The sequence below is a fragment of the Eurosta solidaginis genome, chromosome 4, assembly GCF_040869045.1.
Source record: "Eurosta solidaginis isolate ZX-2024a chromosome 4, ASM4086904v1, whole genome shotgun sequence".
NCBI lineage: Eukaryota > Metazoa > Arthropoda > Insecta > Diptera > Tephritidae > Eurosta > Eurosta solidaginis.
Genome location: NC_090322.1, coordinates 67561653 through 67581772, shown reverse-complemented (window position 1 = coordinate 67581772; position 20120 = coordinate 67561653). Strand labels below are relative to the sequence as shown.

The 20120-nt window shown below is 48.9% G+C and overlaps 1 protein-coding gene across 1 annotated transcript; it reads left to right on the top strand.

Annotated features, from left to right (window-relative positions):
- The first annotated feature begins 336 nt into the window (after positions 1-336).
- On the top strand, positions 337-1123 carry RpL36 (ribosomal protein L36). The gene is made up of 3 exons (XM_067778892.1): positions 337-489; positions 652-779; positions 838-1123. Exons 2-3 carry the CDS (start codon positions 657-659, stop codon positions 1060-1062), a joined length of 348 nt encoding a protein of 115 aa, XP_067634993.1. The 5' UTR covers positions 337-489; positions 652-656; the 3' UTR covers positions 1063-1123.
- The last annotated feature ends 18997 nt before the right edge of the window (positions 1124-20120 follow it).

Below are 20120 nucleotides of genomic sequence, written 5' to 3'. Positions count from 1 at the left end.
CATTAGCCTTATATACAAAGTATACATAGTACATAGAAATTGAGTGAAATGCACGATTGGTTTGCAGAGTTGTATTAGGAATTCAACATAATGTATAACATATAGCTGAATGGGGTTGCGATGAATAGTGGATACAAAACATTTTTAAAGGTGATACGTAGAATTTGAATTCAGTTACATCTGAGTATAATGCCTATTGAAATTTAGTAGTACTAACTTTATGCGCAGCAATTTCAGAGGAGTATTTAAAGTTTCACGCTTAGCAGTCCATATAAAGTTCCTGCGTAAACGTCTATAGATGTAAAAAAACACAGCTTTCATCATTGAAAAGCGAAGTGCCGGGCAAAGCGTTCTATGTATTTACGCCTGCAGTCAGAAATGGTAAGGGAAAGCAACTAATCTAAATTTTAAATTGTGCTGGCAATATGTGAAGTTAAGGTATTTCACATTTTTCTGCCAACCATCTTTCCGCCTTTTGACAATTGCTGGGTGAGCTATAGTTAAAGTTTTCTAATGATAATATCCTAAAATATATTGAGCATCACGACAAAACATTATAAAATCGTATTTGGAATTTTTTTGAACCTTATATTTCTATGTTGTTTAATAATTTGTTTAGAAAATAATGTTCGGAATTTGTTTACATTCCAGCAAATATGGCAGTACGATACGAACTTTGCATTGGTCTCAATAAAGGACATAAAACCACAAAAGTGAAGAATGTGAAATATACCGGCGACAAAAAGGTGAAAGGCCTCCGGGGATCACGTTTGAAGAATGTGAGTTATATCAATATATATATATACAAACAAAATTATACTGTATTTGGATTTGTAGATTCAAACTCGTCACACGAAATTCATGCGCGATTTGGTTCGCGAGGTGGTTGGTCACGCTCCTTATGAAAAGAGAACCATGGAATTGTTGAAAGTTTCAAAAGACAAGCGTGCTTTGAAATTCTTGAAACGCCGGTTGGGCACACACATTCGTGCAAAGAGGAAGCGAGAGGAACTTTCCAACATTCTTACGCAAATGCGAAAGGCTCAAACTCATGCTAAGTGACTGTCGTAATAGAAGTTAGAAATAAACCAATAAAGATTTATACTGAACACGGTGAAAAGAAGCTTCGGTGAGAGTTTAAAATATTGCGGAATCAGCGAGCTCAGAATTTTCATATTAGACGTAAAAATTCTTGTAGCAGTGCTTCACCCCATTCAATAGGTGCGATTACTCACAAATTGCCATCACTATCTTCTAACGAAGGTCCAAGGCAAATTACAGTTTCCGCGGGGGTATAGTGTAATTTGGGGACACGTTACATGCAGGACATACATTATGTATGCCGGCGAGAAAAACACTCCCGAAGGTTTTGGGGAGTGTTATCCATGCTAATGGCCCTTTGCCAGATATAGACCCGGTACGTTCCGGTAACAACTACCATTAAGGTACAAGCCCGACAATATTGTTTTAATTCTCTTACGAAAGGCATACCTACCGCGGGTATATTCTAAGCCACCTAACCCGATGGGGGGAAAGTGGCGAACGTCTTGTTGAAGCAGTGCATGCAATAGGTGCAACCAATCACAAATTGTCATCAATGTCCTCTAACGGGAGTCCAAGAAAACTTGCTGTTTCAACAAGGGTGGACCATAATGAGAGGGGTGTTAGAGGCGTTGGTTCAACAGTTGAAGAGATTGTTGGTGTCATGTGGAGACACATTACAAGCAGGACATATATTTTGTACGTCGGGGTTGATTCTGGATAGGTAAGAGTTTAACTTGTTACAATATCCAGATCGAAGCTGAGCTAGAGTGACTCGCGTTGCCTAGGGAGGATGCGTTCCTCTGTTGCTAGTTTTTGGGTATTGTTCTTTGAGTACAGGAATCACCGGGCAATTCCTGGCATAAAGGTCCGACGCCTGTTTGTGGAGTTCACTGAGGACCTGCTTGTGTTTTTTAGCTTCATACGGATGTGTTCTCAGGTGCCGTATTTCCTCATAATGCTTACGGAGGTGACTCCTTAAGCTCCGGGGGTATAGGCTCATGTTGTTGTTGTTGTTGTAGCAATACTCGCCCCACCTAATAGCCGCGACCGATCACAAATTGTCATCAATATCCTCTAACGGGAGTCCAAGGAAACTTGCCGTTTCAACAGGGGTGGACGATAAGGAAAGGGGTGTTAGAGGCGTTGGTTCCACATTACAATTGAAGAGATGGTTGGTGTCATGTGGGGACACATTGCAAGCGGGGCATACATTTTGTATGTCGGGGTTGATTCTGGATAGGTAAGAGTTTAACCTGTTACAGTATCCAGAACGAAGTTGAGCAAGAGTGACACGCGTTTCCCTGGGGAGTATGCGTTCCTCTTCCGCGAGTTTTGGATAATTTTCTTTAAGTACTGGATTCACCGGGCAATTCCCAGCATAAAGGTCCGCCGCCTGTTTATGGAATTCACCAAGGACCTGCTTGTGTTTTTTCATTTCATACGGCTGGGTTCTCAGATGCCGTATTTCCTAAAAATGCTTACGGAGATGACTTCTTAAGCCCCTAGGCGGTACTGGTTCATCAATCAGATGTCTGTTGGGATGCCCAGGTTTCTGGGTATTCAACAGGAACTGTTTGGTCAGCATCTCGTTTCTCTCCCTGATGGGGAGTATTCTCGCCTCATTATGCAGATGGTGTTCTGGGGACATAAGAAGACAGCCTGTGGCGATTCTGAGAGCAGTATTTTGGCAAGCCTGTAGTTTCTTCCAGTGGGTAATTTTTAGGCTGGGCGACAATATGGGTGACGCGTAGCACGTAATCGGCTGGCTAATTGCTTTGTATGTAGTCATGAGCGTTTCTTTATCTTTTCCCCAGGTACTGCCAGCGAGGGATTTGAGGATTTTGTTACGGCTCTGAATTCTCGGAACAATTGCGGCTGCGTGCTCACCAAAATGTAGATCCTGATCAAACGTCACACTCAAGATTTTGGGGTGTAGGACAGTCGGTAGCGTGGTGCCATCGACGTGGATGTGCAAAATGGTCGACATTTGGGATGTCCATGTTGCAAATAAGGTCGCGGAAGATTTAGTCGGTGATAATGTCAGGTTTCGCGAGGCGAAAAAACTGGAGAGACCAGGGAGGTAGCCGTTTATTTTATTGCATAGCTCATCGATCTTTGGGCCTGGGCCTGTGGCCATTATTGTGCAGTCATCGACGTAGGAAACGATTGTGACTCCTTCCGGTGGTGAAGGTAGCTTAGATATGTAGAAATTAAACAAAAGTGGGGATATAACACCACCCTGTGGCACCCCTTGTTTAATTCTCCTTGGTTTTGATGTTTCGTTTCTAAATTGCACCGATGCCTGCCGACCACCCAGATAATTTGCGGTCTACTTTTTAAGTCCTCGGGGAAGGGTAGACCCTTCCAGGTCTTGCAGTAACGAGCCATGGTTGACCATATCAAAAGCTTTTGATAGGTCTAGCGCTACGAGTACTGTTCTATGATGGGGGTATTGATTTAAACCGCAATTTATCTGGGTGCTAATGGCATTTAGCGCGGTGGTAGTGCGGTGGAGTTTTCTGAAGCCATGCTGATGAGAGGCTAGCTGCAAATTTTCTTGGAAATAAGGGAGAAAAATGGCTTCAAGCGTCTTTGCTACTGGCGATAGGAGAGATATCGGACTATACGACTCTCCTATGTTAGCTGGTTTCCCAGGCTTTAGTAGCGGGACCGCTCTGGCCTTTTTCCATTTCTCAGGTATGACAAAGGTGGAAAGAGACAGGTTGAAGACATGCGCTAAGTATTTGAAACCCTCTTTCCCTAGGCTTTTAGGCATCGGCATGGCTATGCCGTCTGGGCCCACTGCTTTGGATGGTTTAGCGCGACCAATGGCGTCCTGTTGTTGTTGTTGTAGCAATGCTCGCCCCACCTAATAGCCGCGACCGATCACAAATTGTCATCAATATCCTCTAACGGAAGCCCAAGGAAACTTGCCGTTTCAACAGGGGTGTACTATAAGGAAAGGGGTGTTAGAGGCGTTGGTTCCCCATTACAATTGAAGAGATGGTCGGTGTCATGTGGGGACACATTGCAAGCGGGGCATACATTTTGTATGTCGGGGTTGATTCTGGATAGGTAAGAGTTTAACTTGTTACAGTATCCAGAACGAAGTTGAGCAAGAGTGACACGCGTTTCCCTGGGGAGTATGCGTTCCTCTTCCGCGAGTTCTGGATATTTTTCTTCAAGTACTGGATTCACCGGGCAATTCCCGACATAAAGGTCCGACGCCTGTCTATGGAGTTCACCAAGGACCTGCTTGTGTTTTTTCGCTTCATACGGCTGGGTTCTCAGGTGCCGTATTTCCTCAAAATGCTTACGGAGATGACTCCTTAGGCCCCTAGGCGGTGCTGGTTCGTCAATCAGATGTCTGTTGGGATGCCCAGGTTTCTGGGTATTCAACAGAAACTGTTTGGTCAGCATCTCATTTCTCTCCCTGATGGGGAGTATTCTCGCCTCATTATGCAGATGGTGTTCTGGGGACATAAGAAGACAGCCCGTGGCGATTCTGAGAGCAGTATTTTGGCAGGCCTGTAGTTTCTTCCAGTGGGTAGTTTTTAGGCTTGGCGACCATATGGGTGACGCGTAGCACGTAATCGGCTGGCTAATTGCTTTGTATGTGGTCATGAGCGTTTCTTTATCTTTTCCCCAGGTACTGCCAGCAAGGGATTTGAGGATTTTATTACGGCTCTGAATTCTCGGAACAATTGCGGTTGCGTGCGCACCAAAATGTAGATCCTGATCAAACGTCACACCCAAGATCTTGGGGTGTAGGACAGTCGGTAGCGTAGTGCCATCGACGTGGATGTTCAATATGGTCGTCCATGTTGTAAATAAGGTCGCGGAATATTTAGTCGGTGACAATGCCAGGTTTCGCAAGGCGAAAAAACTGGAGATATCAGGGACAGAGCCGTTTATTTTATTGCATAGCTCATCGATCTCTGGGCCTGGGCCTGTGGCCATTATTGTGCAGTCATCGGCGTAGGAAACGATTGTGACTCCTTCCGGTGGTGAAGGTAGCTTAGATATGTAGAAATTAAACAAAAGTGGGGATAGGACACCACCCTGTGGCACCTCTTGTTTAATTCTCCTTGGTTTTGATGTTTCGTTTCTGAATTGCACCGATGCCTGCCGACCACAAAGATAATTTGCGGTCCACCTTTTAAGACATGGGGGAAGGGTAGACCCTTCCAGGTCTTGCAGTAATGAGCCATGGTTGACCGTATCAAAGGCTTTTGATAGGTCTAGCGCTACGAGTACTGTTCTATGGTGGGGGTATTGATTCAAACCGCAATTTATCTGGGTGCTAATAACATTTAGCGCGGAGGTAGTGCTATAGAGTTTTCTGAAGCCATGCTGATGAGGGGCTAGCTGCAAATGTGCTTGGAAATAAGGGAGCAAAATGGCTTCAAGCGTCTTTGCCACTGGCTATAGGAGAGATATCGGACGATATGACTCACCTACGTTAGCTGGTTTCCCAGGCTTTAGTAGCGGGACCACCTTGGCCATTTTCCATTTCTCGGGTATGGCAAAGGTGGAGAGAGACAGGTTGAAGACATGCGCTAAATATTTGAAACCCTCTTTCCCTAGGTTTTTAAGCATCGGCATGGCTATGCCGTCTGGGCCCACTGCTTTGGATGGTTTAGCGCGACCAATGGCGTCCTCAACCTCTCTAGCGGTGATGGTGATTGGTGACGCGCTGAATTTGTGTTTATGTGCGTGTCTATTGGCTCTCCGTCTATCTTTGTCGACCGTAGGATGCATTATATATTGTCGGCAGAAAGCGCTCGCGCATTTTTCCGCATCCGACAGCACCTTATCGCCAAAGGCGATGGAAACTTTGTCTTTGTGCTTAGTCGGATTCGATAGGGACTTTACGGTGGACCAAAGTTTACCTACGGCGGTAGATAGGTTACAACCTCTTAGGTGCTCTTCCCATTTCGCCCGCTTGTGTTCGTCCACAAGCAATCTGATGCGTTGGTTTATATCCCTTATTTGGGGGTCGCCTAGATCAAGCTGTCTTATAAGGTCGCGTTCCCTCGCTAAGCTCGCGGCCTCCGCCGGGAAGTGGGGCCGGATTTCGGGAATTCTCCCTGCGGGAATGAAATGTGCCGAGGCGGATTCAATGACCTTACGGAAGGCACGCTCCCCTTGGCGGGCATCAGTCGGGATAGGGAGGGCAGCAAAGCTGCTGTCTGTTGCAGATTTATATTCTTCCCACTTTCCTTTTTTGAAGTTTATGAAAGTGCGTTTTTCGGTGACGATGAAGTCGGCGGTACGCTCGAACGAAATAACTATGGGCAGGTGGTCGGATGCCAATGTTACCATCGGCTGCCAGTTGACGCAGGTTACGAGTTCTGCGCTCACGATTGAGATATCTGGCGAGCTATGACAGCTTTCTACCATACGTGTGGGGGCGTCTCCGTTTATTGTGCAGAACGTCGTTTCTTCTATTTGATCCGCCAATATCTCACCCCTACTGTCCGCCCGCAAGTTTGAATGCCATAGGTCGTGATGGGCATTGAAATCGCCTAAGATAATGCGATTGTTGCCAGTGAGTAAGGCCTCGATTTTAGGGCGGTATCCACTGGGGCAACAGGTGACAGGAGGGATCTAGATGTTGATGATTTCTAGATTTGCATCGCCTGACCGGACAGATAGGCCTTGACGTTCTAAGACATTGTCCCTGCGGTCGATGCCAGGATCAAATATATGATATTGCACAGAGTGGTGTATAATAAACGCGAGGCCGCCTCCATTTCCGCTCTCGCGGTCCTTCCTGTGGACATTATACCCAGAGCAGGTCTGCAATGCAGATCTTGCTGTGAGTTTAGTCTCTTGAATCGCAGCAATGCGGATGTTGTGCTGCTTCATGAAATCGACTATCTCCGTAATCTTCCCAGTTAGTCCATTACAGTTTAACTGCAGAATTCTGAAGTGCATGAGGGGTGACGCCGCCACTCTAGGGGTAAGTGACGGGTGACTACGCCTAGGTTGTGGAAGGCCAGGACGCAATTGCTGTTGTGGCCTTGGGACTGGGCGCCCTTGGGCAAGCATTGGGGTACCCGGATGATTTGGGTTTGCGACCTGGCAACATGGCGCGATGAAACCCGTCGGGGGGTTGCCGTCGCGGAGACCAGAACATCTAGGAAAGTGGCACCACCCAAGGCAGGAGCTGCATTGGGCGGATGTCGCAAACCTATATATTCTGTGCTGGCAGACGGTGCAAACGGAGGTAGGGACTAAGAGTCTGTTTCCCTGACCTGCACGATTGGTGCCGAAAAAGAGGGGGGGGGGGGGGGAGAAGACGGGGGCAGGGGCTGATGCTCAGCATTGCTACCAACTCTACTACGAAGGTAGTAGTTATGAGTGGTATCAGCTGTTTGAGTTGTTGGCGCCGTGGGGCGCGAGCAGCAGCGGGTACTTGTTGTGGCTTGCTGAGCAGCGAGGCTGCTGGAAGGTAGTGGAGGGGCGCTTAGGCGTAGACTACGGGACGCCCTTGGGCGTGAGCAGCAAGGAGCCACAAAAGATTTATAAAAGTTACGTGGACGTCGGGTTTTGGGATCAAGCCCAGAACAACCTGTCCGATGCAACCATCCCTTGCACGAGACACACTGAACAGAGTATGACCGTCCTAAAAAGATTCTTTCCTGGCAAATGCAGCAAAACCATTTCTCAGGACCGGGGTCAGGGGACGGACCCGGATTGGGTTCGATACCTTCCCGGAGTAAGAGAATATGTAGCAGTCCTGCTGCAAGGAGCTGCTGGGAGGATGACAATTTGTGGGACGGACGAAACAAATTAAATGGGGTCACACTGAAATAACAGTCCTTGGTCGGGAAAAATCCCGAGTCGCTCCTGTACATAGAACCGACTGCCTTGGGAAGCGAGCGTTTCTTTATCTTTTCCCCAGGTACTGCCAGCGAGGGATTTGAGGATTTTGTTACGGCTCTGAATTCTCGGAACGATTGCGGCTGCGTGCTCACCAAAATGTAGATCCTGATCAAACGTCACACCCAAGATTTTGGGGTGTAGGACAGTCGGTAGCGTAGTGCCATCGACGTGGATGTTCACTGCAATTTATCTGGGTACTAATGGCATTTAGCGCGGTGGTAGTGCTATGGAGTTTTCTGAAGCCATGCTGATGAGGGGCTATCTGCAAATTTGCTTGGAAATAAGGGAGCAAAATGGCTTCAAGCGTCTTTGCCACTGGCGATAGTAGAGATATCGGACGATACGACTCACCTATGTTAGCTGGTTTCCCAGGCTTTAGTAGCGGGACCACCTTGGCCATTTTCCATTTCTCGGGTATGACAAAGGTGGAAAGAGACAGGTTGAAGACATGCGCTAAATATTTGAAACCCTCTTTCCCTAGGCTTTTAAGCATCGGCATGGCTATGCCGTCTGGGCCCACTGCTTTGGATGGTTTTAGCACGACCAATGGCGTCCTCAACCTCTTTGTCTGGTAAAAGATTTGTATTCGTCCTACTTTCCTTTTTTAAGTTTATGAATGTGCGTTTTTCTGTAATGATGAAGTCGCCGGTACGCTCGAACGAAATAAGTATAGGCAGGTGGTTGGATGCCAATGTTACCATCGGCTGCCAGTTGACGCAGCTTACGAGTTCTGCGATCACGATTGAGATATCCGGCGAACTGTGACAGCTTCCTACCATACGTGTAGGGGCGTCTCCGTTTATTGTGCAGAACGTCGTTTCTTCTATTTGATCCGCTAACATATCACCCCTACTGTCCGCCCGCAAGTTTGAATACCATAGATCGTGATGGGCATTAAAGTCGCCTAAAATAATGCGATTGTTGCCAGTGAGTAAGGCGCTAATATTAGGGCGGTATCCACTGGGGCAACAGGTGGCAGGAGGGATGTAGATGTTGATAATTTCTAGGTTTGCATCGCCTGACCGGACAGACAGGCCTTGACGTTCTAAGACATTGTCCCTCCGGTCGATGACAGGATCAAATATATGATATTGCACAGAGTGGTGTATGATAAACGCGAGGCCGCCTCCATTTCCGCTCATGCGATCTTTTCTGTGGACATTATACCCAGAGCAGGTTCGCAGTGCAGATCTTGCTGTGAGTTTAGTCTCTTGAATCGCAGCAATGCGGATGTTGTGCCGCTTCATGAAATCGACTATCTCCGTGATCTTCTCAGTTAGTCCATTGCAGTTTAACTGCAGAATTCTGAAGTGCAAAGGGGGAGACGTCACCACTCTGGGAGTAAGTGACGGGTGACTACGCCTGGGTTGAGGAAGGCCAGGACGCAACTGCGGTTGTGGCCCTGGGACTGGACGTCCTTGGGCAAGCAAGGCAGGAGCTGCATTGGGCGGATGTCGGAAACATATAATATTCTGTGCTAGCAAACGGTGCAAACGGGGCTAGGGACTAAGAGTCTGTTTCCCTGACCTACACGATTGCTGTCGGAAAAGAGGGGGGGGGGGGGGGGGGGAAGAATTAAACAAGGGGTGCCACAGGGTGGTGTCCTATCCCCACTTTTGTTTAATTTCTACATATCTAAGCTACCTTCACCACCGGAAGGAGTCACAATCGTTTCCTACGCCGATGACTGCACAATAATGGCCACAGGCCCAGGCCCAAAGATCGATGAGCTATGCAATAAAATAAACGGCTACCTCCCTGATCTCTCCAGTGTTTTCGCCTCGCGAAACCTGGCATTATCACCGACTAAATCTTTCGCGACCTTATTTACAACATGGACGTCACAAATGTCGACCATTTTGAACATCCACGTCGATGGCACTACGCTACCGACTGTCCTACACCCCAAAATCTTGGGTGTGACGTTTGATCAGGATCTACATTTTGGTGAGCACGTAGTCGCAATTGTTCCGAGAATTCAGAGCCGTAACAAAATCCTCAAATCCCTCGCTGGCAGTACCTGGAGAAAAGAAACGCTCATGACTACATACAAAGCGCTTCCCAAGGCAGTCGGTTCTATGTACCGAAGCGACTCGGGATTTTTCCCGACCAAGGACTGTCATTTCAGTGTGACCCCATCTAATTTGTTTCGTCCCTCCCACAAATTGTCATCCTCCCAGCAGCTCCTTGCAGCAGGACTGCTCCATATTCTCTTACTCCGGGAAGGCATCGAATCCAATCCGGGTCCGTCTCCTGACCCCGGTCCTGAGAAATGGTTTTGCTGCATCTGCCGGAAAAGAATCTTTTTAGGACGGTCATACTCTGTTCAGTGTGTCCCGTTCAAGGGATGGTTGCATCGGACAGGTTGTTCTGGGCTTGATCCCAAAACCAGACATCCACGTAAGTTTTATAAATCTTTTGTGGCTCCTTGCTGTTCACGCCCAAGGGCGTCCCGTAGTCTACGCCTTAGCGGCCCCCACTACCTTCCAGCAGCCCCGCTGCTCAGCAAGCCACAAAAAGTACCCGCTGCTGCTCGCGCCCCACGGCGCCAACAACTCAAACAGCTGATACCACTCATAACTACTACCTTCGTAGTAGAGTTGGTAGCAATGCTGAGCATCAGCCCCTGCCCCGTCTTCCCCCCCCCCCCCCCCCCCCCCCCCTCTTTTTCGGCACCAATCGTGCAGGTCAGGGAAACAGACTCTTAGTCCCTACCTCCGTTTGCACCGTCTGCCAGCACAGAATATATAGGTTTGCGACATCCGCCCAATGCAGCTCCTGCCTTGGGTGGTGCCACTTTCCTAGATGTTCTGGTCTCCGCGACGGCAACCCCCCGACGGGTTTCATCGCGCCATGTTGCCAGGTCGCAAACCCAAATCATCCGGGTACCCCAATGCTTGCCCAAGGACGCCCAGTCCCAGGGCCACAACAGCAATTGCGTCCTGGCCTTCCACAACCCAGGCGTAGTCACCCGTCACTTACCCCCAGAGTGGCGACGTCTCCCCTTAAACTGTAATGTACTAACTGGGAAGATTACGGAGATAGTCGATTTCATGAAGCGGCACAACATCCGCATTGCTGCGATTCAAGAGACTAAACTCACAGCAAGATCTGCATTGCAGACCTGCTCTGGGTATAATGTCCACAGGAAAGGCCGCGAGAGCAGAAATGGAGGCGGTCTCGCGTTTATCATACACCACTCTGTGCAATATTATATATTTGATCCTGGCATCGACCGCAGGGACAATGTCTTAGAACGTAAGGCCTATCTGTCCGGTCAGGCGATGCAAACCCAGAAATCATCAACATCTACATCCCTCCTGCCATCTGTTGCCCCAGTGGATACCGCCCTAATATCAGGGCCTTACTCACTGGCAACAATCGCATTATCTTAGGCGATTTCAATGCCCATCATGATCTATGGCATTCAAACTTGCGGGCGGACAGTAGGGGTGAGATGTTGGCGGATCAAATAGAAGAAACGACGTTCTGCACAATAAACGGAGACGCCTCCACACGTATGGTAGGAAGCTGTCACAGCTCGCCAGATATCTCAATCGTGAACGCAGAACTCGTAAACTGCGTCAACTGGCAGCCGATGGTAACATTGGCATCCGACCACCTGCCCATACTTATTTCGCTTGAGCGTACCGCCGACTTCATCGTCACTGAAAAACGCACTTTCATAAACTTCAAAAAAGGAAAGTGGGAAGAATATAAATCCTTTACAGACAGCCGCTTTGCTGCCCTCCCTATCCCGACTGATGCCCGCCAAGGGGAGCGTGCGTTCCGTAAGGTCATTAAATCCGCCTCGGTATATTTCATTCCCGCCGGGAGAATTCCCGAAATCCGGCCCCACTTCCCGGCGGAGGCCGCAAACTTAGCGAGAACGTGACCTTATAAGTCAGCTCGATCCCCGCGACCCCCAAATAAGGGATATAAACCAACACATCAGATTGCTTGTGGATGAACACAAGCGGGCGAAATGGGAGGAGCACCTAAGAGGTTGTAACCTCTCTACCGGTGTGGGTAAACTTTGGTCCACCGTAAAGTCCCTGTCGAATCCCACTAAGCACAAAGACAAAGTTTCCATCGCCTTTGGCGATAAGGTGCTGTCGGATGCGGAAAAATGCGCGAGCGCTTTCTGCCGACAATATATAATGCATCCTACGGTCGACAAAGATAGGCGGAGAGCCAATAGACACGCACATAAACACAAATTCAGCTCGTCACCAATCACCATCACCGCTAAAGAGGTTGAGGACGCCATCGGTCGTGCTAAACCATCCAAAGCAGTGGGCCCAGACGGCCTAGCCATCCCGATGCTTAAAAGCCTAGGGAAAGAGGGTTTCAAATATTTGGCGCATGTCTTCAACCTGTCTCTTTCCACCTTTGTCATACCTGAGAAATGGAAAATGGCCAAGGTGGTCCCGCTACTAAGGCCTGGGAAACCAGCTAACATAGGTGAGTCGTATCGTCCGATATCTCTCCTATCGCCAGTGGCAAAGACGCTTGAAGCCATTTTGCTCCCTTATTTCCAAGCAAATTTGCAGCTAGCCCCTCATCAGCATGGCTTCAGAAAACTCCACCGCACTACCACCGCGCTAAATGCCATTAGCACCCAGATAAATTGCGGTTTAAATCAATACCCCCACCATAGAACAGTACTCGTAGCGCTAGACCTATCAAAAGCTTTTGATACGGTCAACCATGGCTCGTTACTGCAAGACCTGGAAGGGTCTACCCTTCCCCCATGTCTTAAAAGGGGGACCGCAAATTATCTGGGTGGTCGGCAGGCATCGGTGCAATTTAGAAACGAAACATCAAAACCAAGGAGAATTAAACAAGGGGTGCCACAGGGTGGTGTCCTATCCCCACTTTTGTTTAATTTCTACATATCTAAGCTACCTTCACCACCGGAAGGAGTCGCAGTCATTTCCTATGCCGATGACTGCACAATAATGGCCACAGGTCCAGGCCCAAAGATCAATGCGCTATGCAATAAAATAAACGGCTACCTCCCTGATCTCTCCAGTTTTTTCGCCTCGCGAAACCTGGCATTATCACCGACTAAATCTTCCGCGACCTTATTTACAACATGGACGTCCCAAATGTCGACCATTTTGAACATCCACGTCGGGAGAGAAATGAGATGCTGACCAAACAGTTCCTGTTGAATACCCAGAAACCTGGGCATCCCAACAGACATCTGATTGATGAACCAGCACCACCTAGGGGCTTAAGGAGTCATCTCCGTAAGCATTTTGAGAAAATACGGCACCTGAGAACCCAGCCGTATGAAGCGAAAAAACACAAGCAGGTCATTGGTGAACTCCATAAACAGGCGTCGGACCTTTATGCCGGGAATTGCCCGGTGAATCCAGTACTCAAAGAACAGTACCCAAAACTTGCGGAAGAGGAACGCATACTCCCCAGGGAAACGCGTGTCACTCTTGCTCAACTTCGCTCTGGATACTGTAACAGGTTAAACTCTTACCTATCCAGAATCAACCCCGGCATACAAAATGTATGCCCCGCTAGCAATGTGTCCCACATGACACCAACCATCTCTTCAATTGTAATGTGGAACCAACGCCTATAACACCCCTTTCCTTATGGTCCACCCCTCTTGCAACGGCAAGTTTCCTTGGACTCCCGTTAGAGGATATTGATGACAATTTGTAATTGATCGCGGCTGTTAGGTGGGGCGAGCATTGCTACAACAACAACTACATACAAAGCAATTAGTCAGCCGATTACGTGCTACGCGTCACCCATATGGTCGCCAAGCCAAAAAATTACCCACTGGAAGAAGCTACAGGCCTGCCAAAATACTGCTCTCAGAAATGCCACGGGCTGTCTTCTTATGTCCCCAGAACACCATCTGCATAATGAGGCGAGAATACTCCCCATCAGGGAGAGAAATGAGATGCTGACCAAACAGTTCCTGTTGAACACCCAGAAACCTGAGCATCCCAACAGACATTTGATTGATGAACCAGCACCGCCTAGGGGCTTAAGGAGTCATCTCCGTAAGCATTTTGAGGAAATACGGCACCTGAGAACCCAGCCGTATGAAGCGGAAAGACACAAGCAGGTCCTTGGTGAACTCCATAAACAGGCGTCCGACCTTTATGCCGGGAATTGCCCGGTGAATCCAGTACTTAAAGAAAAGTATCCAAAACTCGCGGAAGAGGAACACATACTCCTCAGGGAAACGCGTGTCACTCTTGCTCAACTTCGTTCTGGATACTGTAACAGGTTAAACACTTACCTATCCAGAATCAACCCCGACATACAAAATGTATGCCCCGCTTGCAATGTGTCCCCACATGACACCAACCATCTCTTTAATTGTAATGTGGAACCAACGTCTCTAACACCCCTTTCCTTATGGTCCACCCCTGTTGAAACGGCAAGTTTCCTTGAACTCCCGTTAGAGGATATTGATGACAATTTGTGATCGGTCGCGGCTGTTAGGTGGGGCGAAGCATTGCTACATCAACAACAACAACAGGGGGGGGGGGAGACGGGGGCTGGGGCTGATGCATTGCTACCGACTCTACTACGGAGATAGTAGTTATGAGTGGTAGCAGCTGTTGTAGGCGCCGTGGGGCGCGATCAGCAGCGGGTACTTGTTGTGGCTTGCTGAGCAGCGGGGCTGCTGGAAGATAGTGGGGGGGGGGGCCCTAAGGCGTAGACTACGGGACGCCCTTGGACGTGAACAGCAAGGAGCCACAAAAGATTTATAAAAGTTACGTGGACTTTAGGTTAGGTTAGGTTGCAAGGGCTGAGCTGAACACTATGGTAACAAGCTCACTACTTAGGCCACCAATGGGCCCATAGTAATATCCTGTACGGTCTCAAAAAAGGACCCCTACCATGCCTAAAGCGGGTCAAACCACCTCGTGGAAATTATAAATTTTGCCAGAGCATTTACTTCATAGCAAGAGACCTCAGCGAGGTCATGTAGAAAAGGTTTACCGAGGATAGCCATCCTACGCCTACTAAGCGCTGGACAGTGACAGAGAAAGTGCTGGACGCTCTCTTCCTCTTCTGTACATCTGCAGCTGCGACAATAGTCGAAGGTCGCTACCCCCATTCTAGCACCGTGCGTGCCTATTAAGCAATGCCCTGTTAGAACCCTTATCAGGGACGATAGAGCTGATTTGTTTAAAGTCAGAAGCGCTTCTGTGCGCCCCTTGTCATATGAGGGCCAGGTTTGCCTGGATGTCTCACACGAAGATATGGCTGACCATAGTCCATTTGCGATTCTTAAAGTGCTTGTGCTCACACGAAGCCTGAAAGTGGCCATGGGTATGCCTACCGAATCATTTCCCGGAAGGATATGGTCGGTGGTGCCTCTTCTGGCCAGCTCGTCTGCTCTGCAATTGCCTTCAATATCCATGTGCCCAGGTACCCATATAAGGCTGATACTGAAGTGCTGAGCCATCTCTTTAAGAGATCTGCGGCATTCAGTGATCGACTTTGCGTTGTCGACGAATGAGTCCAGGGCCTTTAAGGCGCCTGGCTGTCTGAGAAAATAAACACCCGTTTACCATCCTTAGGCATAGACCCTAGATGGTTCATAGCCCTGTGTATCGCCAGCATTTCCGCTTGGTAAACACTACAGTAATCTGGTAGGCGAAAAGAGACCTCTAGACCCAGATCCGGCGAAAAGAGGCCTGCTCCCACCTTCCCGTCAAGCTTAGAACCATCCGTGAATATGTTGATGGCACCCGGCACCGTATGTTGCCTGGTATTCCAGTCCTGTCGCGATGGTATATATATACTATAATTTTTAACGAAGACGTTATTTGGCGTGCAGTAGTCAGTGCGCGCCGGTATTGGGACTGGGGCGCTCGTGCCCAGAATTTTCGCGTGTCCACTAGATCCATTTGACCAGAGACCTGTTTCCCTTATGCGTAGAGCGGCGATGACCGCTATTTCCTTCGCCACCAGGTCAAGAGGTGGAAGGTATAGCATTGTGTTGAGTGCTTCAGAAGGAGTGGAGCCGAGAGCCCCGGTGATGCAGAGCTCCGAACTCCGTTGCACCTTTTGAAGCGTCTTAAGATAGGTACTTTTAGCTAGTGCAGGCCACCAGACCAAGGCACCATAAAGAAGAATCGGGCGCACAATGGCTGTATAAATCCAGTATGTCACCTTGGGGGAGAATCCCCAGGAGGTGCCAATTGCCCTCTTGCAGGTGAACAGCGCTGCTGCTGCCTTCTTGCATCGCTCCACTATATGGTCACTCCATAATAGCTTCCTATCCAGAATTATTCCCAAATACTTGACTCGATCGCTAAACGCTAAAAACGTACCCCCAATTCTTGGCGGCGTTAGATTTGGCACCTTATACCTCCTCGTGAAGAGGACAAGCTCGGTTTTGTCCGGGTTGACTTCCAAGCCTGTGGCTGTGGCCTAGTGCGAGATTTTGGATAGTGCCCCTTCCATTAGGTTGCAAAGAGTTTGCGGAAATTTCCCCGCATGATGACGCAGATGCCATCTGCATACGCGATCACTTGGTGACCTTCCGATTCCATGAGGCGGAGTAGTTGGTTGACGGTAACCACCCAAAGTAGCGGAGAGAGAACACCTCCCTGCAGAGTGCCTCTGCGGACCGGTCTGCGGATCACGCATCCACCTAGCTCAGTTCTAATCTGCCTACGCGTAAGCAGATTGTATATAAACTCCACCAGGCACGCGTCCACCCCCAGATCGGTCAGCGACGAGGCGATGGACTCAGGGAGACCGTTGTTGAAAGCACCCGCTATATCTAGAAATGCCACCAATGTGTATTCCTTGAGGTCTAGTGACCTTTCGATAGCGGATACCAGTGAGTGCAAGGCCGTGTCAGTTGACCTGCCCTTAGTATAGGCATGCTGTGCTTGCGAAAGAAGCGACGGCTCAATCCTCCTCCTGATGTGGTCCTCTAGAAGTCTTTCAAGCGCTTTAAGCAGAAAAGAAGATAAGCTTATAGGCCTATAATCATTTGGTTTAGAGTGGGATGGTTTCCCTGCCTTGGGAATAAATACCACGTTGACTTCCCCCCACGATACTGGTACGTAATTTAGCCTAAGACAACCTATAAACATCCCTTTAATCCAGGGCCTTATAAGTTCGGCAGTATACTGGAGCTGAGCCGGAAAAATTCCATCCGGCCCCGGCGATTTGTAGGGCTTGAAGGTCTGTAAAGCCCAATCTATCCTTTTATCATCTGTGAGTTCGCTTATCAGCTGATCATTAGGTGACTCTCCGCTGACAATACTTGAAGACACGCCCGTTCCTGCTGGGAAGTGCGTATCCATTAGCAGGTTTATGGTTTTAGCGCTGGAGTCCGTCCAGTGCCCATCCGGCTTTTGGGCGTAACTTAGCTGAGTTGGAGATTTCGATAGCACCTTCCTTAACCTGGAGGCCGCGGATGCGGATTCAATCCTGCCGCAGAAATCCCTCCAGGAGGATCGCCTTCCATTCCGGATTGCTTTTTTATATATATTTATCTTCGCTTTATAAGCAGCCCATGAGGATTCATGTCCATCATGCTTTGCTTTATTGAAGGCCGCCCTACATGACTTTCTAAGTTTATCAAGATCAGACGACCACCATGGTGGTTTGTGAGTATCCAAAACCTTTTTAGCCGGGCAAGCCCTATCTAAAGCATTCCTGCAATTTTGACTGAAATTGTTTACAAACACGTCCAGCTCCTCCTCGCTTTCTGGGACTCCTACCTCTTCAGATAGCTGTTTCCTTCAATCTTTTTATAGTATCCCCAGTTAGTTCTTCTAATATTTTGTATATACTTAGGACTTGCGTGCGCCTGCGATATAGAAAAACTTATATATCTATGGTCAGAAAAGGAGTGCTCCTTTAGAACCCTCCATGAAACGATAAGGTCACTGAAAGAGTCTGTGACCAGTGTTATGTCAAGGACCTCTTTGGGGTTCCTCGTAATTAAAGTGGGATCATTTCCCTTATTAGGACATATACTCAGGTTTGTGACTAACAGATAGTTGAATAGAGACACCTCCGTCATTTGTATCTCTGCTGCCCCACTGGGCGTGATGAGCATTGAGTCGCCTCCGAGCAACATGAAGCCGTTTCGTGGATTTGTCGCTCTCACGAACTCCTTGAAATTATCCGGTGGTAATTAGCCTTGGTGATCGTGCGCTAGGTAGAAGAAGGCAAGTTTAAAGCTCCTCCCTAGCCCCTCGACACTGACCGCTGTCAAATCCCCATCGCTATAGTTGGGTAGAAGAAAAACATTAAGAGTAGACTTAGCCAATATACATGTGCGAGGCTTACCGTTTTCCTGAGCGCTATAAAGCTTATACGCTGGTGTCCGCAGGCCACAGATCCTATTACCAGTGATCCACGTCTCCTGGACTAGAACGATGTCTACCACACCTGAAGACAGGTGCAGTACTTCCCAAGGCAGTCGGCTCTATGTACCGGAGCGACTCGGGATTTTTCCCGACCAAGGACTGTCATTTCAGTGTGACCCCATCTAATTTGTTTCGTCCCTCCCACAAATTGTCATCCTCCCAGCAGCTCCTTGCAGCAGGACTGCTCCATATTCTCTTACTCCGGGAAGGCATCGAACCTAATCCGGGTCCGTCTCCTGACCCCGGTCCTGAGAAATGGTTTTGCTGCATCTGCCGGAAAAGAATCTTTTTAGGACGGTCATACTCTGTTCAGTGTGTCTCGTGCAAGGGATGGTTGCATCGGACAGGTTGTTCTGGGCTTGACCCCAAAACCCGACGTCCACGTAACTTTTGTAAATCTTTTGTGGCTCCTTGCTGTTCACGCCCAAGGGCGTCTCGTAGTCTACGCCTTAGCGCCCCCCACTACCTTCCAGCAGCCCCGCTGCTCAGCAAGCCACAAAAAGTACCCGCTGCTGCTCGCGCTCCACGACGCCAACAACTCAAACAGCTGATACCACTCATAACTACTACCTTCGTAGTAGAGTTGGTAGCAATGCTGAGCATCAGCCCCTGCCCCCGTCTTCTCCCCCCCCCCCCCTATTTTCCGGCAGCAATCGTGCAGGTCAGAGAAACAGACTCTTAGTCCCTACCTCCGTTTGCACCGTCTGCCAGCACAGAATATATAGGTTTGCGACATCCGCCCAATCCAGCTCCTGCCTTGGGTGGTGCCACTTTCCCAGATGTTCTGGTCTCCGCGACGGCAACCCCCCGACGGGTTTCATCGCGCCATGTTGCCAGGTCGCAAACCCAAATCATCCGGGTACCCCAATGCTTGGCCAAGGACGCCCAGTCCCAGGGCCGCAACAGCAATTGCGTCCTGGCCTTCCACAACCCAGGCGTAGTCACCCGTCACTTACCCCCAGAGTGGCGACGTCTCCCCTTATGCACCTCAGAATCCTGCAGTTAAACTGTAATGGACTAACTGGGAAGATCACGGAGATAGTCGATTTCATGAAGCGGCACAACATCCGCATTGCTGCGATTCAAGAGACTAAACTCACAGCAAGATCTGCATTGCAGACCTGCTCTGGGTATAACGTCCCCAGGAAAGACCGCGAGAGCGGAAATGGAGGCGGTCTCGCGTTTATCATACACCACTCTGTGCAATATTATATATTAGATCCTGGCATCGACCGCAGGGACAATGTCTTAGAACGTCAAGGCCTATCTGTCCGGTCAGGCGATGCAAACCTAGAAATCATCAACATCTACATCCCTCCTGCCACCAGTTGCCCCAGTGGATACCGCCCTAATATCAGGGCCTTACTCACTGGCAACAATCGCATTATCTATGGCATTCAAACTTACGGGCGGACAGTAGGGGTGATATGTTGGCGGATCAAATAGAAGAAACGACGTTCTGCGCAATAAACGGAGACGCCCCCACACGTATGGTAGGAAGCTGTCACAGCTCGCCAGATATCTCTATCGTGAGCGCAGAACTCGTAAACTGCGTCAACTGGCAGCCGATGGTAACATTGGCATCCGACCACCTGCCCATACTTATTTCGCTTGAGCGTACCGCCGACTTCATCGTCACTGAAAAACGCACTTTCATAAACTTCAAAAAAGGAAAGTGGGAAGAATATAAATCCTTTACAGACAGCCGCTTTGCTGCCCTCCCTATCCCGACTGATGCCCGCCAAGGGGAGCGTGCCTTCCGTAAGGTCATTAAATCCGCCTCGGCACATTTCATTCCCG